General features: G+C 43.4%; 1 protein-coding gene across 1 annotated transcript in view; it reads right to left on the bottom strand.

Annotated features, from left to right (window-relative positions):
• TSNAXIP1 (translin associated factor X interacting protein 1) overlaps nucleotides 1–26,554 on the bottom strand; it is a 480,293-nt gene that overhangs the window by 172,676 nt on the left and 281,063 nt on the right. Inside the window, exons 8-9 of the mRNA XM_086945262.1 lie at nucleotides 21,348–21,517; nucleotides 13,710–13,869 (exon numbers count right to left, since the gene is read on the bottom strand). Of these exons, the coding sequence (XP_086801388.1) occupies nucleotides 13,710–13,869; nucleotides 21,348–21,517 (330 nt within the window). The remainder of the gene's footprint in view (nucleotides 1–13,709; nucleotides 13,870–21,347; nucleotides 21,518–26,554) is intronic.

The following is a 26,554-nucleotide window of genomic DNA, read 5'->3' on the forward strand; positions in this document are numbered from 1 at the left end:
TTAAATCTCCTTGTGGGTTCACAAAGATAACTTTTTGTAACAGGCCTGATGGAGGTCAAAAGTAAAAGTAGAGCGGTGGTAAGAAAAACACCTATGCATACACGCTCAACCACAAGGAAACAAACACTGGCGCCAACTCCTTTACCTACTCTAACTGCAATTGATAGAATGCTGCATCAAACAATTGGAGTTGTTGTTAACGCTATCGAAAATACAGAAAGGAGACTCTCTTTACCGGCAAGTATGTGTTTAATAAGTCAAACGCCACAAATTACTAATACACATGTTAGCGTTACAAATGAAACAACAATGTCACATGACTCACTTTTGTTGGAATCTTTTGCTGGTTTGCCAAGGTATGACCTAATCCAACCTGATGTACCACAACCTTTAGAACCTACTGTTCCATGTACTAGGGAGAGCAGACTGTCTATAACACCTGACTTGTCAGCTAGCATATCGCCACAGCCCCTAACACAGAGTGATGTGCCTGTAGACACTGGGGAATTGGATGGTCGTGATACTAATGCCGTCATTTCAACTGTACAAATTAGTGACATCAGTCTGTCAAGTAGTGAAACTGACTGTGAGCCTGTACCATCTAAAAGGAAATCTGCCCAAAGTCGAAAAAGGGTAATAATTAATAAACAGGTTAAAACATATAGAAGAAAAAAGAAGAGGACTATACAAATTCTAGAAACCAACGAACAGAGAGGGCGAGATACACCAGAATACTGGAGGGACACACGTAAAACTCCAACTAATGTCGAGGCACTGACAACATACCTTGAGAAAATGGTAAAAACGTATATTGCACCAGTGATGGTATCTCTAGAAACATTAAGTAATAAATTAGAGAACCTAGAGAAACTGGGCATAGCCAATTTGGATGTCCTAGAACATCTGGGCACGCAAGCCAGATCCCATACAACTAAAGTAGATCTTGGGAACCAGAGCAAAAACAAATCAAGTACAGTAACCTGTATTCCTAGTGTGCCCACTGTGGTGCCAAATCCGGTACCTTCTACAAGTGGAATGCAGAGGCCAAAAACCATCACCCCTAAGATAGTAGGTGGGCAGAAAGTAGTTGGGGGTCAAAGAAACATCAGCGGCCTCGCCTATAATAATAAGAGCTTACCTGTACCGAGGCGCCATATTAATAACATCATTCCAGCCACTATTAATTTGCCACCTGATTGTAGACCATTTGTAGCGATTCTCGCTAATGTCCCCAAGTTGTTGCCCACCCAATTTGAAAATCAGGAAACCCTAAAAAATAAAACCTTGCATTGGTTGGGGAAAAACTGCGGTTTCCCAATACGAGGGGCAGGTGAGATTATAACTACACAGAGGGTAGTTTGGGTGGGACCAAATTAAAAGGAGATAGATGGGGACTGTATAGTCATAAATTTTAGGACTACGGAATGGGCGAGAGATTCGATCTTACATGCGCCTATGCCATCAAATCACGAATATAACATCACGCTGTTCCCACTTGACTATTTTTATAGGAACCAGTCTGGAAGACAAATCACTACACATAACTTCCAGCATCCAAGAGCGGCCTATATCAAGTATCCTAATGTTGTTCCTATCTGTCCCCCTTTACTCCCCAACATATATGACAACTTTTTGGTCCCAACCTCTAATAGATTCCAGTTGTTCAACTCACTAGAGGAGAATGACTGACTGAATGCTTTACCCTTGACCCCGCATTCTGAAAGCGTTGTAATAGGTGACACATTAACTTTGGAAAAAGAGTTGGGGGACGAAAGCTGCGTAAAAGCTATAATTGAGCCACAGTTAATCTTGCCAAATAATGTGTTATGTACAGACAATGTTATAGATAATTACATAGATAATGATATAACTGTAACAAATGTTAATGTTAACGTTATTACGACAGTAAGTCCAGAAGCTTCATTTTTGTCTAACCACTCTGAAGGTACAGGAGCCAGTTATGCTGACTCCCTTGTCATTAGTACTTGGAATATAGCGGGAATTGCTTCGAAATTATGTACGCCGTTTTGGGATAATTTTATCACATGTGGTTATGATATTATATGCTTACAAGAGACATGGCATACAGAACAAATAGAAGTTGAAGGTTATACCTCATATAGTTTGGCAGCAGTAGCATCCAAGGCTGGCAGAGCTAAGGGAGGCCTATTAACCTTGGTTTCAACTAAATTAACGGAATTCAATGTTGGGGGACATACAGTAGTATGCCAGCATGCGCCTGTATTGCGACTAACACACAGCCATGGCAGGGACTTAATTATTGTAAACTTTTATAATAATATTGTGGGCCCTAAACGTGATAAGATTGTCCCCGATGTTGAATGTGCTATTGAAGCTGCAACTGTTCCTTCAAAGAATAATTTTGCAATATTGTGGACAGGCGACTTTAACATTCAAGCCTGTAGACATGCTCGGAAGGGGATTTGCGGTCACCACGAAGATCATGCAGGGGGTGACAGCGTTTACGTTAATCATTTTCCGCACTGAATAACCTAATAGCCAAATTTAATCTGGAACTGCTTGAATGTACAAAAAACAAAAATAATGAAAAGTGCCCAATATTTAGGGGGAGAGATGCCCATTCAAATATCGACCATATTTTGGTGTCCAATGGTTCGGTTTTCTCCAATGTTTGGGTAATAGAGCAGCCTGTGAGTGATCACAACAGCCTTTCAGTGGAGTTAATGGGCTGGGGCCCAAAAACCGTTGTGCATGGTAGATCTGTCCACGGGATTACTGCTGTGAGACCAAATGGTACGAGAATTAAATGGACTAAAATTGACCCTAACAAATTAACAAAGGATATTATTTGTAAATGTACCAGAGAGGTTGAATACTGCCTTGCACCTAACGTGATAGCATCTGCCGTTCTCTCTAATTTTATGAAAATCACATGCACAGTTGAAAATTCCTTGTTAAAAAGAAATAGAAGGCCTAAAAGAAATAAAACTGTGTGGTTTGACAAACATTGTGCCAAGACCCTAAAAAGGTTAAAAAGTGTACTTGATGTTAAACCCAGAGATAAAGTAAGAGTTAGAGAAGAATGAATTAATTACAAATTGGCCCTGACAACTAGGAAAGGGGAGTTACAGAACGATGCCTGGAACAAACTTGATATGGCCGTTGCAACTAAAAACCATAAACTCTTTTGGGAAACTATAAATGGCCCATTCTTAAAGAATGATAATATTCCTGAGGTCAGTTCCCACGTCAGCTGTCGTGCATGGATTGCACATTTCTCAGAGATTTTCAACTCTGATTTTAATCCAGATGGGTCTATTTTTTGTTTTAAATGGCAGAAAATGCAGTTGTTTTTAACTCTAAACGAAGTGACAGAGGCAATTAAAAACAGTAAGGGGGGTAAAGCTCCTGGGCCTGATGGGGTACCCATGGACTTTTATAAACATGAAATATCACTATGGGCCCCAATTTAACCCGTTATTTTAATGCTGCGGTGGATGATAATTTACCTCTGACATGGGGCCAATCAATCATTATACCCCTCTACAAAAAAGGATCTAGGTCGGAGGCACGGAATTATCGCCCAATCTCACTTTTGGACTCGACAGTTAATATCCTTAGTCGAGCCCTATTAGTGAGATTGGAAGTCTGGGCTGAGGAGAGAAACATCTTGTCCCCGGTGCAGTATGGGTTCCGTAGGGGAATAGGTACAATGGAGCAGTGCGTGAACCAGGAACTCATAGTCGGCAAGTATACTAAAGCTAAATCTGGTCATCTCTACCTATGCTTTGCCGACTTGAGTTCCGCGTTCGATCTGGTGGAACACGCACTGCTCTGGCCCACATTATTGGCAATGGGCGCCCCCACTGAAATTATCCATCTGCTTGCCCGCTTGTATAATAATCTATCAAGCAAAGTTAGGTTTGGAACAGACCCCTTTTTTTAAAGTTAAGAGAGGCATCCGCCAAGGATGTGTACTCGCCCCCCTACTATTCTCTCTTTTTATTAACCATGTTGACACAATTTTAAGAAAGACTAATGCAGATGCACCCACCATAAATGGTAACCCTATCCCAGTCCTTTTATACGCGGACAACGCGGTCCTCCTCTCGAGGACTCACAATGGACTGCAACATTTAATCAATCAATTCCACGTATTTATTGAAAATAGGAAATTGAAAATTAATAAAGGGAAGACGGTTACTATGGTGTGTGGTAAGAAACCAAGAAAACACAAGCCCTTTTTTTTAGAAGGGGGGAGATTAGAATCTGTTAACAGTTTCTGTTATCTAGGCATTACCTTTTCAGGAGATGGGAGATGAATGAACAAAAAAGTGTTCTTTTTAAAATGATCAGGAATACCAACTGTATTTTCAGATTTGCCGCTAAATTAGGGGATCGCAGAATTCACGAAATGCTAACCCTTTTTAATGCTAGATGCATTTCTTCAGCTATAAATGGGGCCGGAGTTTGGGGGTATGATGCACAGAGTGCCAAATCTGTTCAGGGGAAGGAGAATGTGTTTTTAAAAAGATTAATAAATGCCCCAGCTACGGCTTCAACTGAGTTAATACATAAGGAACTAGATTTGTATTATGTTAATGATCTAATTGCCCTCCGTCCTCTGTCCTTATGGCGTTCAATTTGGGCAAAGGAGGAGACAAAGTTTACGCAGGACGTAATAACTGATTGTATTAAACTTGATCGCCGATCGAATATCCCTTGGCTGAATCACATACATCATTGGTATAAAACATTGTATGGTTTGGATATTTTTAATGATTTAATAATGGATCCTATATTATCAAAGCAGGAGTTGAAGGTCTCGTTTTTGAAATATACAGCAGAGACTAGAATGGAAAAATATGAAAAACAGAGTACATTCAATTTTTATCAGCAATATAACATCAATGCAGGTTTTCAATCTTACCTTGTAACAGTTAGTATCCCCTCCCATCGATTTGTGTTAACCCGTCTCCACCTAGGAATTGTGCATCACCTGGTGGCCTTTCCTGTGCCAAAAAAACCTGGAACTTGTTTGTGCCCATGTGATGGCAAATCAAAACAGAGCATGTGTCACTTTATGCTATCTTGTACTTTTTATGCCTCTTTTAGGAAATTTTATTTGAAACCTATCTTTTTAAAATATAATATGCACCATTTACAAACAGCAATGAAACTAATGTTTAATCTAGAGACCCCAGACGTATGCTTTTATGTGGCCACTTATATTTTAAAATGTATTTTTGCAAGAAAATCAATTATTATATGAATTTTCCCAGCTGCTAAATGTACTGTGCACTTTAAAATAAGATGTTGTTGACATCATGTACTTCATCATGCTAATTTGCACATACATGTATGTTGGATTAATTGCTGCTATTGTATAATATGCACTGTTGGAATGGCATAGCACTTGCACTTTGTCCTATCTATTTTTTGTCTGTGTATAGTTAGATTAAGTGCTGCTAATTGCATATTGCACTTTAGGAAGGATGCTGCCGAACCTTTCTCTTGATTTGCCAATTTGCACATAGCGATGATACTTAGCACTTTAACTGCATATTTGCACATAACTAAAGGTCGTATAATTGTCAATATTACAGTTAAATGCATTTGTCGAATGGCTTAATGTTTATGTTCTATAAATGCTGCCAAATGTATACTAGATACAGAATTAACTGTATAGGGTTTTTCATTATGAGCTCTATTTTGACATATTATGTTTTTATTTTTCATGGTAGCTTGCTTTAGTATTGTGTAAATTTTTATGTCTGTTGCTATATGGTTGTATTTTCTTTACAAACCGAATAAAGCATCTTTGACTTTGACTTTGAATATGGAAAACATTTTAAAGTGTTGTTTTAATTCTGTTTATTTATTCGAGTGCCTGTGTATTTTTTGTTTTTCTGTCTGGTGCGTACACGAATAAATCAGAAGGTTTTCCAACGCGTGAGCTGGCCACATACAGTTGTCCATGTGAGAAGCACGGATTCTCCAAATCTAGTCCACACACTTGCAGCGATTGTCCTAGTGCTTTGTTGATGGTCATTGCAAAAGCGAGTCGCACCGGAAACTGTAAACGTTCAGTTTTGGAAAGATTATGAGGGCCCTGGGGAGCCGGGAGGCCGATATTTAACACATTTTTTTTTTTTTTGCAGGAACCCTCGTGGGAGTGTACTCAACAATTTCCCAAAGTTTCATGCTGATCGGATGAATGGTGTAGTAATGCATAAAGGACAAACAGAAAGACATACATTCGTTTTTATATATATATAGAAGATGTGATGAACATTTATGAAGAGGAATTGTTCAGGAATACAAGACGATCAAGTCCATCTGCAAGGAAGCCAAAAACATCTAACAGAGACCTTGGCAAACCTCACTCTTGATCAAGAATTAAGGACCTTGGAGGCAAGTGTGCCAAATTGTATACCATTTCCTGTAACTGCTGAATGAACAGTCTACAGGTAGAGGTTTCAATATTAGGAATGACGAACATGCTTTTTTTAACAGTTTTATTTTGCATTTTCCGAAAAGGGAACAAAACACATTCTAATTTCATTTGTCTACATTTACACAAATACCCTATTATTAGTGAAAACTGGCTAAAATTAGATAGAGTATGGTAACTCAAATGATGTTCTAAGTAAAATCCCTATAGGTTAGAATAGAGAGTTTTCTTATAACATCTTAGAAGTATAACTGCCCATGGGACCCAGATTAAAAGATAGAGTTTAGTATGCCTGAACTCAAAATGTAAAGATGCATATTTTAGTAAGGATGATGTTTACATTCTAGGTTTGAAAATACAACTTTGAGAAAGTAGGTATTTTCTTGCTTAGCCATCCAGTGTGCCTCTGCTAGGTTTGTGTATTGACTCTGGCTTTGGAGTGACAGGGGCTGGAGATGTGCATCCCCCCCTTATATACAAAGATCTGAGGTTTCTTACACTGTTATTATCCTTTAGAACAGGTCACCTAGGATACCCTTAGTCTGGCAGTCCTTTTCTTGTCCCCCTATTGTTATTGCTCTCTGACTCTGAATAGAATAATTGTGGCATCATTAATATATCTCATAAAATTCTCTTCCTTTGCCCTTGGTTTAGTGGCAGTTCTCACTAGGGAAACATTTTATCATCTTGAAATCAATATAGAGACTTGTGGTTATTATTCAGAAGTTCCGTACCATTTACACATTTATTTGTGAAAATATTGTCGCTCTTGTGATTTGAGCACTAATTCAAGGTCGAACCGAGGGTAGTGTAATATCCGGACCTCGTAGTCCTGATCTTGTAGTCCTAATCTTTAACATCTTTCCATGGTCTTTTTTCTATATTCATTGCCCTAGTCATGTGAGCTAGTCGACACGTTCGACATTTCGTGACGTTACCACGCCCCTCTATCACAGAGATAGGCTCACGTGTTGTTCAATACACCAGCTAACACCAATCGCGGGTATTTAAAAGTGGCGTCTTCAGAGTTCGCGTATTTTCCATCCTAGAACGCTGCCGGTTAGAAGTTCCTTTTATCCTGTCGTTTCACGGCTCCAAGGAAATATCAGGTATGTGAGAGCTTTGTAGCACCGATATTGGGCTTTTAAAGTCATCTATTTTTCCTGCTTTCTGGCCGACATTAACAATTAATTATACGGCCATCCTTTCTCTTAGATCTTCATGTGCCGACGTAATATACACGACGGAATTATACTACAGAATACCATCTGTTTGCAAGTCCGGTATTATTTTGCACCAGGCATTTAATATTAGGTATGTACGTAAACCATATTGCCTATACATATAGTAGTTTTGCCCGTATTTTACCGCTTTATGATTTTTACATATTTGGTTACATATTTTTCAGAATAATCAGCCGAGTTTGATCATCAAATATCTCGAGGACTATGGCAGGCCCATTTTCCTTTTAACTTGATTGTAACACTTGATTGTAACATTTGCACTCTTATCATCTTCTGCATTGCCGGATATTATCTAACAGGTATTCACAACATATATAGCTTAGCCTTTGTCTTCTAAATCGGCAAATAAGGCTGTTTATTGATTGGTCTTAATTCTTGTATCAGCTATAAGTCATCCACGTCTGGGACCTGATTGCGTTTTAACTGCACAGCGACATCTCTTGTGGCTCAGCTATTAATTTTAATTTCGATCGGGCCAACGTACATTCACCTTTTTTGTAAGTTAATGCAGCATTTGGAAGTTACACAAGATAACTAGGACTCCAGATATACTTTTGCTATATATAGTGATATTGTATTATTTAATTCCAGAACCTGGTTCCAATAAATCCATTGGACGAATATAACACTAGATGCTCATCGAAGTATACGAACCACACATCGCTGGGATTTGTTTTCATTCTAAGAGTAAGTGAGGGTGTGATTTCACAGATTATTGAGAAAGGACCGGTTCCCAAAGGTTATTCCTCTGTATCTGCCTATGTGTCTTTCCCTATTCTTTCCTTGTCTTCTCTTGTCTCTTTTCTTCTTTCTTCTCTTTCTTTCTTAGTTATCTAATGTCTTGTATTCCCCTTTGTCTTTTCCTGGTGTTTTGTGTTTACTCACATCTTGTCTTTTTTTCCTCCTTTTTTCTCGTTCTTTCATCCCCCTTTTTTATTTTTTTTGTTTCAATTCCTAATTTATACCCTTTTCATTATCTCTTTTCTTCACTCTTGCATACTCTTCCTCTGTTCCTTTTTCATTTTCCCTTCTTTTCTTCTCCACTCTTTTTGTCTTTCACTTTTTCTTCACATGTTTTTTCCTTTTCTTTTTCTCTTCTTTCTTAGTTATCTAATGTCTTGTATTCCCCTTTGTCTTTTCCTGGTGTTTTGTGTTTACTCACATCTTGTCTTTTTTTCTCGTTCTTTCATCCCCCTTTTTTATTTTTTTTGTTTCAATTCCTAATTTATACCCTTTTCATTATCTCTTTTCTTCACTCTTGCATACTCTTCCTCTGTTCCTTTTTCATTTTCCCTTCTTTTCTTCTCCACTCTTTTTGTCTTTCACTTTTTCTTCACATGTTTTTTCCTTTTCTTTTTCTCTTCTTTTGTCTCTGGGACATCTTCCAGGAATATCATGATCTATTATTCAACTTTTTTCCATTTTGCTCTTGGATGATATAGGAGCACTCAATTGTTTGTTTGTGTTTACTAGCTAGGGATGGTCATAGCTGTTATTAATGGAGAGTCAATTGTATGGACTTGAAACCATGTTTTGTAATATTATTAAATTTAAAAGTTGATATATCGACAATATACCTATGTAATTTTAAACTACTTTAATGTTGACTGAAAAGTCTATAATGGTGTAATATATAATTATGTATAGATGTTTTCCTGAAGAAGGCGCTTGTTTACACGCCGAAACGTGCGTCGATTAAAGCTAAAAGACAAGATTGCCACTTATACATTATGTATATTTTTAAATAATCATTAACCATATGAATTTTGTTGATGACTGAATGTAATTTTATATTGTATTTTGTTTGCATTTTTTTTTTTTAATTAAAGGCTCCATATATTTTTCACATGGTTTCTCTGTCTGTTACTCTCCTATATTTTATTGATATGATGTTGATTAATATAATTGCCTAGGAATTTAATCACTCATACGATTTTTCCCTGTCCTAGGAATTGAGATATATTCACTTCTCAGGGGGTCCTTGTTTTCTACATATACATTCTGTTCAGGCAGCCACTTGGAGGTGTGAGGTGTGTCCTACCTTACCAGGGTGAGTCAGGGCTGGGCTGAAGAGACCGGGGCTGCATTCAGAGTAGGGGGAGGAGATTTCTTTCACACCTGAATGGGCCTGGTCTGCTATGGACAATGCTGTCTCCACCTCTTGCTAGGAAGCTGGGCCAGAGAGGACAGACCTGGTTTTGCTGAGCACAGAAACTCTCTGCCTCCATAGAACAAAGGATTTTGGACTATAAAAAGTAGGGCCCAGACCCCTGAACTTTTGAGAATTCAAGAGCAACCCCTGCCATGAAGAAGAGCTGGAAAAAGCTTGAGCAGAAGTACTGCCCATTTGCAGTCTGGGGTTGGCCTGCAGTAGCTGATTCTGCCAAGGAGAGTAACTTTGTGTGTATCCTGCTTGACCAAGTATCCCCAAGGGCTTGAGTAGAGCTTGCCCCCTGTTCAAGACACCTCAGGAACAGCAAAGACTTCACCATCCTTCTGGGCACCGTCTCTGGAACAGCTGGTTTCAGCCGCAGTAGAAGAAGAAGAGCATCTGACTCTGTCACTGTGTCCGTCACTGGTTCCGTGCCTGAAGACACCGCCGTACTTGGTACTGCCTCCTTGGCCTCACCAACACCGCTGGGCGACCGACACTGAGCCATTGCTTGCGCCACGTCCTTGGGGGACCGCACTCCGCACCGCCTCACTTCACTCTGCCTGAACGTCACCAACATCATTGCTGCCCGACCCAAACTCCAAACGGCTCCGTCGCCTCCACTGTGACCTTTCAGCACCGCTCGAGCACCGCCTCACTCCGCATCACAAGGCTTGGCCTCACCGACGCCGTGGGACGACCACCACTGAACCGCTGCCTGTACCGTGCCGTGAGGGCCACACACGCTGCACCACTTCTACTTCACATCGCAACCGATACGGTTGCCCCAAACGGCCCGTACCAACGTGTCGGCCGCAGCGAGAGGTTACGTTTGTGAAATGTGTCAATACTGGGTCTGTGATTGATTTTTGAGTGAGGTGTTTAAGGGAGAAGGATGGCCAAGGGAGATAGTTAGGGATAATGATCCACAATTTGTATCAAGTCAGATAGAGGATTTCTTATGGTCAAATGAAGTTATGCATCATCCCACAGCGCTATATCATCACAGGGAAAATGGTTTAAATGAGAGGTTTAATCGCGTCTTAGTGAAAAGTATACAATTGATACTGTGTAATGATTTGTGTTGGAAGAGGAAATCCAAAAGATTATGTGAAATTATAGAATCACCCCCCATTCGGCAACTGGAGTGACACCCTTTTATTTAATGAATGGTAGAAATCCTGATTCCCAGGTATATCCTGGGGGGATGTGTGAAAATGGGAAGTCTGTTAAAGGCATGAGTAGAACAAAAAATAAATGTGATGAAATATCAACAAGGTTATCAACTGAGACGAAAGAATATCGAAGTGCAAAGCATGCTCGGTAAGAGAGGGTGATTGGGTTCAGTATAGGAAGGGAAAGTTCAGAAAAAAGGTGAAACGGTGCAGTCAGTTCCATCCAAAATATTTGAAGTCAGTGGAAATACTGTGTTGTTGGAGGGTGGAGATGTATGGAATGCCAGTAAATTAACATAGTGTCAATCCTCTGAAATAAAGGAGGGTGTTAGAACCTAAAGATAAGAAATGCAAATTAATTTTTATATGTCATTCATATGTATATGTATTATAATATTACATTGTTGAGTTTGGTTGAGTCATAATGCATTCTCTATTTCACAATACCAAATTATATAGTTTGGTTATGTTGTTTGTTTGAGAGTTAGTACTTATTATTTTGTTTACTTGTTTCATTTTACTTTCATCAAAGAGGGGAAATATGCTGTATTATGATCTCCAGTGTTGTGTGTACAACAGTAGCGAACAGCAGTCGCTGCTGGACTTGAGAGCTGGAGGACGTACATAGCTTCTTGAGCAATAAAGTACACTTTTACTCACATGACAAGGAGTCTTGGATTTAATATGTCATCTGGGGCCATATGTATCATAGTTCAGTTTTGCGATTTCTAAATAGCGATTTTTAAGGAATCGCTATTTAGAAATCGCAAAACGGTATGTATGAAAAAAATTGCATTTTTTTTGCGATTCCTTAATCTTCCTTATTTGCAAATTCGCAAGTTGCGAATTCGCAAATAAGGAATAATTTCCCATTCATTCCTATGGGCCAGGAGGCCCATAGGAATGATTGTGAAATGCATTTCATTTTGCGATTCGCAATTTGCTAATCGCAAAATGAGATTGATTTCAAGGGTGCAGGGGTGTCTCAAGGACACCCTGCTGCACCCCTGAAATCAGCATGTGTGTGCATATGGCGCACATACATGCCCTATGGGCATGTATGTGCGTCACATGCCACATTAAAAAATGCCAATTTGTGCATTTTTACAAGTAATCGCAAATTACCACCAATTGAAAGTTGGTGGTAAATTGCGATTTCTTAAGCTTAATTCACTATAGAAAAATGCTTCATACATAGCATTTAAGGAATCGCAAAATTGCGATTCTTAAAATGCTATAGCAAAATAAGGAATCTCAAATTTATGCGATTCCTTATGATGCGATTTTTTGATACATATAAAAAAATGCAAAACAGCCTTTTGCGATTCGCAAAGGCCGGAATTCGCCGAATTCCGGCCTTTGCGAATCGAAAAAGGCTTGATACATATGGCCCCTGGAGACCTTTAAGATGGCTATGCGACAAGGGACATACTGGTCTGTCTGATCTTGCCCAGTAAATATTCTGCAAATATTGCTGGGGCCTTGAAGATTAGTGTTTTGGGAGGCAAATGCATACCATGAAGCTGGGCGGTGGAAGGGGTGAGGTTTGGAAGTAGAGCCACCCTTACCCCCAACAGGCGGCAAAGAGTACAGGGGACACTGTGGACTAGCCACTAGGGCAAGCTGCTCAAGCTTTTTGTGAAGGCCTGCAAGACCCTGGGAGAAGTGGAGAGGTCCATGGAAGGCTAGACTGGAGACATTAAGCTGTGTCAAAGGAAGGAGTGCAGGGGCCTCCTTGACATGGGCGATGTCTCTGCTGCTGGAACTGTCGGATCAAACACTCAATTGTTGACCCACGCAAACTAAAACAGGGTTGTAATGGCTGTTTCTCACTTTCCTACCAGTTGCCACCACATGATGCAGGTAGAATGTGCCAGCAGAGGAAATAAAGTGCAACCTAAGGCCAAATGGAGACAAGTAAACACCAGTGGGAACCCCAGACCAATTGCTAAAACTAGGCCTACAAAGGATGCTTCAAGCAATTGGTCAAGGAGGCACTCTTGCCACTGGCCTTGATGGGCTTTAACTAGGCCATGGCACTTCCTTGACTGTGGCAGCCCAGTCGCGGCTTCCATCCTACCGTATCAATGTTGAGTAAGGACAGGGAAGCACCCTGCACAGCAGTCCTGACTTCGCCAGTGTACTCACTCCACAGGCTGTGTGACATCACCTGTGAATTGGGAAGTCTTAATCTCCAGAAACAGAAGTATGGATGAGGAGACCGGTCTGGTGCATAGGTGCTGAGAAGTCTTTGTATGAGGACTGCTAATAAAAAGACATGCACTGTGTGGAAGGGTGGGCTAAATGTACCATGGATAAAATGATTGGTTGGGCGTTGCATGTCAAGAAGTCCGAGGATGTTGATATATGGAAACTGGGCGTTTTTGGTCTATCCTTCTCTTGTGGTGAGAACTGTCAGGCAGGTGCGGCTTATGCTGATTGTTGGACTCCTACTTTTACTCTCCATGTCTCACTGAATATTATCAACAACGTTGTTGTTGACTACTGCCCAATACAATGTTTTGGTTGTATACTTGTTTGTATGAAACAGAAAAATGGAACACATTAATATGCAATTTCAAAAACAAAAGATAACAGTTTTTTTCATCCATCACATGGTGGCCCATCTGTTTTTGAGTACATGTGTCTGCTATTTTACCACATACATAATCTCGCTCTGTCATTCCCCACCTCCCAGGTACCTGCACATTTCACCCAGTGGGGCCGTGGTGTGGAGCTGCGCTCAAGCTGTGCAAGATTGGTGCAGAATTCGTCTCGTTGCTGAAGAAGCTGCGAGTTGAGTTCCAGCAGCATTTCATGCTCTTTCTTCAGGTTGTCAAAATCACTCTGCAGCACCCCAGCCTACAATATCACACCAGAAGAGAGAAGCAGCAGTGAGACTAGGTGTAACCATGTACAGTGCAAAACAGCTGAGGAGTTACTGGTGACAATATATACTGGCCTAATGTAAAGTGTGGTTGAACAGGACAATTGTTGTAGATCACCAGATGGGTACGTACCAAACTCGTCCCGCCTCATTTAGAGTCTAGGAAACCACTGGCAGATAGCAGGGCCTCAGATCGCTGGGAACAGATTGCAGGGCCTCAGACCTCTGGGAAGCACTGGCAGATGGCAGGGCCTCAGATCTCTGGTTACCACAGGCATATGGCATGGCCTCAGATCTCTGGGAAACACTGGCATATGGCAGAGCCTCAGATCTGTAATAACCACTGGCAGATGGCAGAGCCTCAGATCGCTGGGAACAGATTGCAGGGCCTCAGATCTCTGGGAACCACTGGTAGATGGCAGGGCCTCAGATCTCTGGTTACCAAAGGCATATGGCAGAGCCTCAGATCGCTGGGAACAGATTGCAGGGCCTCAGATCTCTGGGAACCACTGGCAGATGGCAGGGCCTTAGATCTCAGATATCCACTGGCAGATTGCAGGGCCTTGGATCTCTGATAACTACTGGCAGATGGCTGGGCCTCAGATCTGTAATAACCACTGGCAGATGGCAGAGCCTCAGATCGCTGGGAACAGATTGCAGGGCCTCAGATCTCTGGGAACCACTGGCAGATGGCAAGACCTCAGATCTCTCGGAACCACTGCAAGATGGCAGGGCCTCAGATCTCTGATAACCACTGGCAGATGGCAGGGTCTCAGATCTCTGATGTCCACTGGCAGATGGCAGAGCCTCAGATCTCTGATAACCATTGGCAGATGGCAGGGCCCAGATCTATGGGAACCACTGACAGATGGCACGGCCTCAGATCGCTGGGAACCACTGGCAGATGGCAGGGTCTCAGATGCCTTGGAACCAATCTCTGGGAACCGATGGCAGAGCCTCAGATCTCTGGGAACCACTGCAAGATGGCAGGGCCTCTGATCTCTGATAAACACTGGCAGATGGCAGGGCCTCAGATCTCTGATGTCCACTGGCAGATGGCAGGGCCCAGATCTATGGGAACCACTGACAGATGGCACGGCCTCAGATCGCTGGGAACCACTGGCAGATGGCAGGGTCTCAGATGCCTTGGAACCAATCTCTGGGAACCGATGGCAGAGCCTCAGATCTCTGGGAATCAATGGCAGATGGCAGGGCCTCAGATCTCTGGGAACCACTGGCAGATGGCAGGGCCTCAGATCTCTGGGAACCACTGGCAGATGGCAGGGCCTCAGATCTCTGGGAACCACTGGCAGATGGCACGGCCTCAGATCGCTGGGAACCACTGGAAGATGGCAGGGCCTCAGATCTCTGGAAACCTCAGGTTGATGGCAGGGCCTCAGATCTCTGATAACCACTGGCAGATGGCAGAGCCTCAGATCTCTGGAAACCTCAGGTTGATGGCAGGGCCTCAGATCTCTGATAACCACTGGCAGATGGCAGGGCTCAGATCTCTGGGAACCACTGGTAGATGGCAGGGTCTTGGATCTCTGATTACCACTGGCAGATGGCAAGGCCTCAGATTTCTGGAAACCACTGGCAGATGGAAGGGCCTCAGATCTCTGATAACCACTGGCAGATGGCAGGGCTCAGATCTCTGGGAACCACTGGCAGATGGCACGGCCTCAGATCGCAGGGAACCACTGTCAGATGGCAAGGCCTCAGATCTCTGGGAACCACTGGCAGATGGCAGAGCATCAGATCTCTGGGAACCACTGGCAGATGGCAGGGCCCAGATCTCTGGGAACCACTGGCAGATGGCATGGCCTCAGATCGCAGGGAACCACTGGCAGATGGCACGGCCTCAGATCTCTGGGAACCACTGGCAGATGGCAGGGCTCAGATCTCTGGGCACCACTGGTAGACGGCAGGGTCTTGGATCTCTGATTACCACTGGCAGATGGCAAGGCCTCAGATCTCTGGAAACCACTGGCAGATGGCAGGGCTCAGATCTCTGGGAACCACTGGCAGATGGCACAGCCTCAGATCGCAGGGAACCACTGGCAGATGGCAGGACGTCAGATCGCCGGGAACCACTGGCAGTTGGAAGGGCCTCAGATCTCTGATAACCACTGGCAGATGGCAGGGCCAGATCTCTGGGAACCACTGGCAGATGGCAGAGCCTCAGATCTCTTGGAACCACTGGCAGATGGCAGGGCCTTAGATCTCTGATAACCACTGGCAGATGGCACTGCCTCAGATCTCTGGGAACCACTGGCAGATGGCACGGCCTCAGATCGCTGGGAACCACTGGAAGATGGCAGGGCCACAGATCTCCGGAAACCTCAGGTTGATGGCAGGGCCTCAAATCTCTGATAACCACTGGCAGATGGCAGGGCTCAGATCTCTGGGAACCAGTGGTAGACGGCAGGGTCTTGGATCTCTGATTACCACTGGCAGATGGCAAGGCCTCAGATCTCTGGAAACCACTGGTAGATGGCAGGGCTCAGATCTCTGGGAACCACTGGCAGATGGCACGGCCTCAGATCACAGGGAACCACTGGCAGATGGCACAGCCTCAGGTCTCTGGGAACCACTGGCAGATGGCAGGGCTCAGATCTCTGGGAACCACTGGTAGACGGCAGGGTCTTAGATCTCTGATTACCACTGGCAGATGGCAAGGCCTCAGATCTCTGGAAACCACTGGTAGATGGCAGGACTCAGATCTCTGGGAACCACTGGCAGATGGCACGGCCTCAGATCGCAGGGAACCACTGGCAGATGGCAGGATGTCAGATCGCTGGGAACCACTGGCAGTTGGAAGGGCCTCAGATCTCTGATAACCACTGGCAGGTGGCAGGGCCTGAGATCTCTGATAACCACAGGCTGATGGCAGAGCCTCAGATCTCTGTAAACCACTGGCAGATGGCAGGGCTCAGATCTCTGGGAACCACTGGCAGAAGGCACAGCCTCAAATCGCTGTGAACCACTGGAAGATGGCAGGGCCTCAGATCTCTGATAACCACTGGCAAATGGCAGGGCCTCAGATCTCTGGGAACCACTGGTAGATGGCAGGGCCTAAGATCTCTGGGAACCACTAGTAGATGGCAGAGCCTCAGCTCTCCTGGAACCACTGGCAGATGGCAGGGCCTCAGATCTCTGGGAACCACTAGTAGAAAGCAGAGCCTCAGATCTCCTAGAACCACTGGCAGATGGCAGGGCCTCAGCTCTCGGGAACACTGGTAGATGGCAGGGCCTCAGATCTCTAGGAACCCCTGGCAGACGGCAGAGCCCATATCTCTGGTAACCACTAGTAGATAGCAGAGCATTAGATCTCTGCAAACCACTGGTAGATGGCAGAGCCTCAGATCTCCTGGAACAACTGGCAGATGGCAGGGCCACAGCTCTCTAGGAAACCCTGGTAGATGGCAGAGCCTCAGATCTCTGGGAGGGAACCCCTGGTAGATGGCAAGGCCTCAGATCTCTGGGAACCACTGGTAGATGGCAGGGCCTCAGATCTCAGGGAACCACTGGCCGATGGCAGAGCCTCAGATCTCTGGAAACCACTGGCAGATGGCAGAGCCACCGATGTCCTGGAACCACTGGCAGACGGCAGGATCCAGATCTCTGGGAACCATTGGCAGATGGCAAAGCCTCAGATCTCTGCAAACCACTAGTAGATAGCAGAGCCTTAGATCTCTGCAAACACTGGTAGATAGCAGAGCCTCAGATCTCCTGGAACCACTGGCAGATGGCACGGCCTCAGCTGTCTGGGAAACCCTGGTAGATGGCAGAGCTTTAGATCTCTGGGAACACCTGGCAGACGGCAGAGCCCATATCTCTGGGAACCACTGGCCGATGGGAGAGTTTCAGAAGTCCGGGAACCATTGTGTTTCCAATGGCAGGGCCTCCAATGCCTCAGTCGCTGGAAACCTTTTGTGGAAGCCCATCTGCCACGGCGCAGTCAACAAATGAAGTCTTAGATGCTCTGTTTTCCTGTTTGTGACATGGCGGTCGCAAACAGGAAAACAACAATGTTCCCTATAGCTGGTAAAAATTACAGTCCATCGGGTATACTGCCTTTTACAGCAGTTTAGCGCTTGCTTGATAATAGTGCGATAGAATTATCGCCGCATTTCGTCCAAAAACGGACGCTAAAAGCGGCAATAAGTCTATCGCAAGCCCTTGATGATATGCCCCCAAATTCTTAATGAACTCCATTTCAAGCATAGATATGTTTGTGGAACAGCAGTTGGGATTTTAATAGCTCCTGCGAAAAAATCTAATTTTAAACTTAGTAAACAGCATACAAAGCCTCTGTCATGCACGGGGCTCCCAAACATTTGCTCTGACACAAATGTATGAGTCCGAGAGCAGCTACTGATTTTACTTCTTTCTTGGTGAGGGACGCTGATTTGTTATACTTCATTTTTTACAATAAATCTGGATCAATTATTAACCCAATTGCAATACAGGGCTTCAAAATTAATAGTTCAGGGCACCCCAAAAGCTTTTGTGATTAATTTAGTCTCCCACTGCTTAAAGTATGGATACCCTTTTAGCACCAGCCCTGGAATGGCGATGGAGATGCTTGGAAAAAATGTATAGACATAAGTTCTTCGCATTGGAGTTCGGAAGATCCTTCCATATAAACTATTAAAATGACATAAGCCATTCAGGGCCAGGGGCACCTTATTAAAACCCCTGTCCTCATGCGCCTTAAATGATTGAGTTTTGATCAATTACACCAGTATTCAAAAGCTGCTCTCTGTAACTGCTTCCCTTTTAAATATCAAACAAAAGGGCAGTTCTTCTGCCCAAAATACATAGCCCAGTTTTGCTGATATTAATAATCCACTTGTTAGAGCTGCAGTACTGATTATGTTTGCCTAGCTGTCTCTGCAAACCTACTGGTGTACAATTAAGCGGCTATAAGTCATCATCTTTGGAGGATTCTCCTTGGCCTCTTGAAATACCCAGTATTGCTTAGCAATAGTGAACTAAGGAGGGAGGCAAGTACACAGCTTTTTTGTTATCTGTTTTACAGCAGTTTATTGATATTTACCGTTCTAATCCGTAATAAACTTCTCAACAGTTTAGCTATCCGCCATTTTTCCATTAAATTCAAGATAAGCAATTAAGTGTCCATAGCGCCCTACACAACCAGCGTTCAAAAAGAAATAGTTTTTAGTTGCAGTCACTGTTACTAGTATTTCCTGACCACTGTGTTTCAGTCAAGGCGTTGTCCGCAATCCTATAAGTAGCACGGGGAAACACTCGCCCCTTGAGTTTGTAGCTGATGGGCCCATGGAACCAGAGCGTTTCAGTAGCGGCAAAACTATCAATTTTTTCATATCTTACCCCTGATGGAGAAACAATGAAAATAGAATAAATGTTCAATTTATTCCACATTCTGCTCCAGTAACAGAGAATATCCATGATAAAGCTCACGTGGCGCGGAACATGTTGGCCCAAGGAATGCCAAGGGAGTATATAGTGCTTTGGCCAAGGGAAAAAAACGAAACATTGCACAAGTTCATAATGGTGTTTGAACTTGACTGAAAATGCCAGATCAGGTTAAACGAATATCAATCAACTGGAACAAAATACAGTACACAAGAAAGAGTTGTGCACTTCATTGGAACAACGGTTCATTAACAATAGACCACACTGTTAGCAATATTGGCAATAAGTGAATGATTCTTTTAATCTCTGTAGGTGATCCCTTCATTCCAGTTTCATAAGAGCTGCTTTGAAGATTATCAAAAGGTGATCTGTAGCTTTTATGGCTTGTCATAAAACCATGGTATCATCTTTAAATATTTTAAATGTCATTGCTGGTGTCACAACATTTTTCTAAACAGATCTGCCTTATAAGGACTCTTATTTGGTTATTCAATGTAATAAGGCGCTCGGTCATCCCAGGAAGGTCTTCATTTATTTATTAAACTCTGAGTTCCATCTTAATTCAAGATATCACCTTATCAGGGTATCAAGACATGAGCCTGAAGAAGAAGCTCTACTCTGGTGTTATCCCTAAAATTCGAACATTCTCTGTTGCTAACGAGGGGTGCCCAACATAGGTTCTGAAGCGCTGGTGGATCCCATTAAGATCTGTTCTATTTTTCACAAATATTCCAATAATCTGCCACTTCTATACCCTTCATGACCTATGTGAGACATATACTGGCAAAACCATTCAGGTAGTTAGACCTAATTTCCACAAAGATTGCATATTCTAGATTTGTAATTGCTTGTGTCATTCTGTGTCAAGAATTTTGTTCCTGTACCAGTCAGTTAATTGTTGGTATGTACAAGTTACAGAATGAGGCATTGACCTCACTCTATATAACTCCTTTCTGTTGTCATAGCTGATGCAGCTGGTTTGAACATGGGGTGAGCTGGCAAGGTGAACCAGTGGAGATGCATCAGCGTGGCGTGATGTGGTCATATTTCTTCAGACCCATAATGAGGCAAACTTCTGTCTATAAGGTGAGATCACTAGGGAAACAGTGGGGCCCTGGTGTGGAGAACTACTACCTCCCAGATGCCCTCCCCTTGCCACCCATCCTATCACAACCATCAGTCACACCTATCTGGCTGGCAAACATGACCTGCAGTGGTTCTCGGGTATAACCGCAACTAAATACAGAAAGGGATCATCCAGGGTAGTACAAAACCTCCTTCGGGTACTTATCTGAATGTTGATGCTGTTATCAGTGAGTAGAATCCAAGGGGCTCCATGTTGAGGTTTGAGATGACAGGAGACAAGATTGAACCTTTGAAGGAAGTTGCCAGTGGATCCAATTTGTGAAGATAAAGGGCGTCTTTCCAAATACTCAAGCTCATTGTAAGATCTTGTTTCCGAGGTGTGCTGTTCCTACTCCAGGCGCTAACGTTTGAATTCAAAAATGTTTTTTTCCTCTATTAAGATTGGAAACCAATAAAAGATGGGACTGGTGAGAATAGCCTGTGGTTCCATCACCTCAGACTACTTTATGCTTACTCTCTTAAAAGGAGAGTAAAAGAGCCTTTTCAAGTCTCATTTGTACCTTTAGCAGGCAAGATTTGCTTGCCCTAATTTACTACGCTGAAACAGCTGCAAGCATCAAGTTGTAAAACAAGATCCAAATGGAACTGGCTTAGTAAAGAAAAGTGTAGTGAGGGTGACTAAAGTGTTGTCAGTTTCTTGAATTGTAATGTCCTTAGCCTACTGTGAAATATTTAGGAATCATCGAGCTCTAGTTAAAAGGTGTGCCTGTAATTTAAGAACTTTAGACAATCTGTGCTCATGATTTGATGAGTGACTGCCATTTGTGAATGGAATAACCTTTAGTGACAGGAATAAAGAGGAACAACAAAAAATGCCTGGTGCAATATTTACTAGCCCAGCATGGAACCAGATCGCACAGCATGTACTAAGAAGGGAGGGGGAGACGGAAGGAATTGGTCTTGCCTTACTGGAGATCTCTGAATAATTTTTCTCGATTGCTTCGTAGTCTCTCCTGGGCACCACATCCCCATAGTTGGCTTTTATTGTGTCGAGTTCCACCTGGGTCTTTGCAAGATCACTTCGTGCCACCTTCAGTGCCAGTGCCAACACTGCAGAATCTTCAGTGGCCACCTCTGGGAAAACAAGATATTATTATTGCCCTGTTATATCAGTTCAGTTCATAAACTTTATTCTGATTTTAAAAATCACAAAAGTTGATACAAAATGCACATAGCGGTGAAGATAAAACAGTCGAATTTAGCTATTAAAATGATTCTTCCAATTCAAGTATTAAAATAGTTAATCTAATATTGTAAGTTCCACTCTAAAATGCAAAGTTATTTTATTGCTATATTAAAAAACTCTAAGAATGCCCAACCAGGCTAACACTTGGAATACCAACTATCATTGTTTCGTGTTACAAAACTACTAATTTCTTAACAAACAGTAACAGTGATATAAAGTGCATAGTGCTGATGCAAAACCTAAGCATCTACCTTAAGCTGTTTTCACTCCAGCAAATTACCCACACCCATCCCAAAAACATTGCAACGGCGATCACTATGGACTCTTCCATAGATGTGGTTAGAATCCTGAAAGCCTCATTGCTGGACCGGGTCCCCATGTTCAAACATAGGGGTTTCAACCATCTTAGCCTGGGCTTACTATAGGCTGGACAGGCAAACAATATATGTGTATCGCTGATTCAATCGAATTCGGGTAATGTGGGCAATTACTGCTGATCGAGCTACACCATTTGCTGGTAAATGCGTTAGTAGGGAGTGAACCCACCCTAAACTGATGATACAGTTTCCTATCGTTAGGGGTGGTAATTAGATCCCAGTAGCCTTCATACTTTACTTTGTGCTTGAAATCAAGGAAGGCTCTAGACAAAGAGGGTACAGTAAGGGCCGCAAATCGCCTCATAGTTATCAATTCTCAGTATGCTACCTTGAGCTCTGTTTTGGATGGAAAGACAGTGTCGGCTGGGGAAGTCCATAGGCGGCTCAGCCCCATGTCACAGAGTGTATTTCTAACACACCTTAAGCATGGAATTTTATTCGTGACATCCGCCTCTTTTACATCTTTTAATGCCAGGGCATAGTGTGAAAGCTCGGTGGTCACCCATAGCCTTCTCCAGTATGCAACTGGCCTATAGTGAGCCATGTCCCTAATGGAATGACAGCCTAGATCCAAGTCTAAGGGTAGTAACAGGGTGGACTGTGGGAGGCCAATTAAGGACCGCAGGAACTTGTTTTGTGCTAGCACCAAGGATTTCAAGTTGGCATATCCCCACAGCTCTGCCCCGAATAGAATTGAGGCGCCACTTTTGGTGTGATAGATTTGTAATACAGGAGCAAATGGGTTTAGTATATGAAGATCTCTGATCCTTGAGTAATGCACCCGACAATTGTGCGTGCTTAACTGTAACCAATTCTAGTTGGGGCTTCCAGCTCAATTTTGTATCAGTGGTTACCCCCAAATAGGAAAAAATCTCAGTTTGTTCCAAAGTACCTCCCTTCATTTCGACTCTACCCACAATCTTCTTATGTTTGTGCAGGACCATGTACTTTGTTTTGTCCACATTAACAATTAGTTTGTGGTCCTCGCAAAACTCCTCAAATCTAGAAAGGGAACATTGAAGGTCCTTTCTTGTTTTGGAGAGGATGAGGGTATCGTCTGCAAACATAAGTAACGGGATCCTGTGCCCAGCTAGTGACGGCGCATCAGTAGGGAAATTCTTAAAATAATTCACCACCCCATTTATATATAGAGAGAAGAGGGTGGTTGCTAGGGCGCACCCCTGTCTAACCCCCTTCTCTACAGGAAACTTTTGCGTGGTATTTCCCTGCGCATCCCATCTCACCTGCGCGTAGTTAGTGGCATGTAACTTGACCAGAAGTGCCAGAATGTCTAAAGCATACCTAGCTTTAAAAAAGTACGCCACATCCTAGTTCGGGGAACGAGGTCAAAGGCTGACTTTAAGTCGATGGAGGCTGCATAGATGGTGCCTCCACCTAGGACTACGGTACACCAGTAAGTAAGGATAAAACTGAACACCTGGTCGATGATGCTAGTGCATGACCGAAACCCCGCCTGGAGGTGAGACAGGATGTTGCATTCCTCCATCCAGGCCTGAATCCTACTTAGTACCAACCTTACTGTTATATCTGTTGAGGTACATCTTACAGACTGTTTCAAATGCTTATGTGTAATGTGTTCTTTTACCTCTGGGTTGGTAGCGCTATATAAAATAAATATAATGGTTAATAAAATGGTTGCAGAATTGACTTCAACAGCCCCTGATTACCGGAGAATGGCCATTTTCAGAGCCATTCGATATTTAGTTGAATATGTTAAAACTGCAATATTTGTCATATTTCTTGCACATTTTTCTAAAGCGACACTCTACCGGGATGGTATCCACACACTTGTTGATAATACAACACAAAGTCAAAAATGCAACTCCTTCTATGGAACTTGTAATGAAATAATTGTAATCACAGGCAAATGCACAAACATACAGAAAGAGTCCTCAACAATCTCTGCAGACATCAAGGCAGGCTAGAGTTCCTGGAATAGTATTGTATTGTAATTGCATTTATATAGCGCTTACTACCCTAGCTGACTTCTTCCATGTAAAGTTCTCCCTCATCTCTGCCATCTACAAGAACCTCGAACCCCAGCCTACCAATATGCACACCCACCTTGCCCCCACAGACATGAACCCTGATCACCTTCTGGGACCAGTCCACCACAGAGGACACCACAGCCATCATTAACTCCATCCACTTGGGATCAACCATAGACCCCTGTTCCCACCATTTCTTCAACCTGGGAAGCAAGAAGAACCGCTGCAAGCTCACTTCCATTTTCAATGCATCCATCACTATAGCCACCTTCTTCAAAGAATGGAAGCATGCAGAGGTCAACCCCCTTCTCAAGAAACCGTCCACCGTCCCCAATGAGTTCAAGAACTACAGCTCCATCTTCTGCTCCCTTTTCCCGCTAAAGTCCTTGAAAAGGCCATCAACCTCCAACCTAGAGCATTCCATCATGCTGTACACCTTACATCCAGATTCCCCACAAACCACAGCACTGAAACAGCTCTGATCGCTGCCACTAATGACATCAGAACCCTCTTTGACTGAGGAGAATCGATAGCCCTGATCCACCCCAATCTCTCCGCAGCTTTCAACACCTCATCAAAAGGCTCCATCACATCAGAAACTAGGGGGACGACCTCAAATGGATCACCTCCTTCCTCAGTGGAATAACCCAGAGTATCGGCCTTCCCCCTTTCTCCCTGGAACCCAAAAACATCATCTGTGGCATCCCACAAGGTTCATCCCTCAGCCCCACGTTCTTCAACACCTACATGGCCACCCTAGCCAACATGGTCAGAACCCATGGACTGAACATCATATCCCTCATCCTCTCGCTATCTGAAGATCCATCCACCAGCAAAGCCAAGATCTACAGATGCATAACGAGCGACGCCAACTGGATGAGAGACAACTCCCTGAAACTTCACACTAACAATACTGAGGTACTGATCTTCGAGTACAACACCTACCCATGGAACATCTTAAGGTGGCCCCCGGAAATAGGGACCTCACCCACTCCTACTGACCATGTCCGCAACCTTGGCATCAACCTTGACAGCAAACTCACCATGAAAACCCAGATCTCAGTAGACTCGTCTGCCTACTTCCTCACCCTTCGCATGCTCTGGAAAATCTTCAAATGACTCCCTGTCAACACCAGACGAGCTGTCGCCCAATCCCTTATCACAGGCAGGCTGGTCTACGGCAATGCAGTCTACGTCAGAATCATTAATCACCTCTTGAAGAGACTGCAGACTATACAGAATGCATCAACCAGACTCATTATCGACCTCCCCAAACGGTCCCTCATCACGCCCCACCTCACATACCTTCACTGGCTCCCCATTCCGAAGAGATGCCAATTCAAGTTACTGATCCACGTCTACTAGTCCCTCAACTATCAAGGACCAGCTCACATGAAACGACGATTAAACTTCCACCTACCCGCTAGACACCTGTGCTCCATCTCCCTCTTCCTCGCTCATACCCCAGCATTTGCTGAAGCAACAGTGGAGGATGCTCCTTTTCCTACCTTGCTCCCAATGACAGGAGCGACCACCCACCTTCACCTTCGGATCTACCCCTCTGTCCCAGAGTTAAGGAAGACCCGGCTGTTTAACATATCCACCCACAGCAGCAGACCTCAGCGCCTGTATACCCTCATGGGTGATTAGCTGTGCTTTACAAATCCTGTTTGAGTGATTAATTGACTAGTGAAGATAGAGTTAATCAGATGAAGTGGGATAATTCCGTTTTCTCTATTGAGAGTAGGGGAAGAAAAGAGGGCTACATTTTCATTGCTCCATTAGCCGTAGAGGTTGCAAGTTATTTGACAATATTCAAAGCTCGTGCTGAGTTCTAAGCAACTGTCACCCTGAATAAGTAATAATTCTCTATTGATATGTGGCCGTACTGACCCTACTGAAAGGGCAAGGACAAATACTACAGTTGAAACCCTTGGTGCCATTATTATTTGACCTTTACATCAATTCTGTCACCTACTTGGCGGCCTGGAGACAACTGCTCTATTGGGTGCGTATTTGGGCCACTAATGATCTGCAAGACTATAGAGCGGGTCTTACCGATATCATCAAACTTCAAATAAGATTAAATGGCTGAATTATATTAAAAAAACATAGATGGGGGTTGGGTCTTTTTCGGACAACCCTTCGTCTATCCCAGCCAATGCATCCCAAATGATCAAATTAAGATCTTGGGAGATGAATGCTGCCCAAAATAAGCATTCCAACTATAGGGAGAAACTTACTAGGTGTTTTTTAATGCAGAAACATGTGCCCAAGGCAGAGGAATTCTTCGATTACATTTGTCTATTGTGTGCATGCATGTTTTTCCTGTAGTGTAGTGTAGATATGGGACTTTACCAATGGTTGGTCATACTGCAAAATGGTATGACTCTAAAACTGAGAAGCCGTATTGTAGCTTTTGCACTTCTTTTGAGGAAACTGAGGGACATTCTGGTGCTGTATTAATAAAGTGCCCCGGGGGCCGCAACAGGCATTTACGCCCGCTTTGGTATTACAGAAGGGGCCGCTGCCAGCACTA

Source organism: Lissotriton vulgaris, chromosome 12 (assembly GCF_964263255.1).
Source record: "Lissotriton vulgaris chromosome 12, aLisVul1.2, whole genome shotgun sequence".
Classification (NCBI taxonomy): domain Eukaryota; kingdom Metazoa; phylum Chordata; class Amphibia; order Caudata; family Salamandridae; genus Lissotriton; species Lissotriton vulgaris.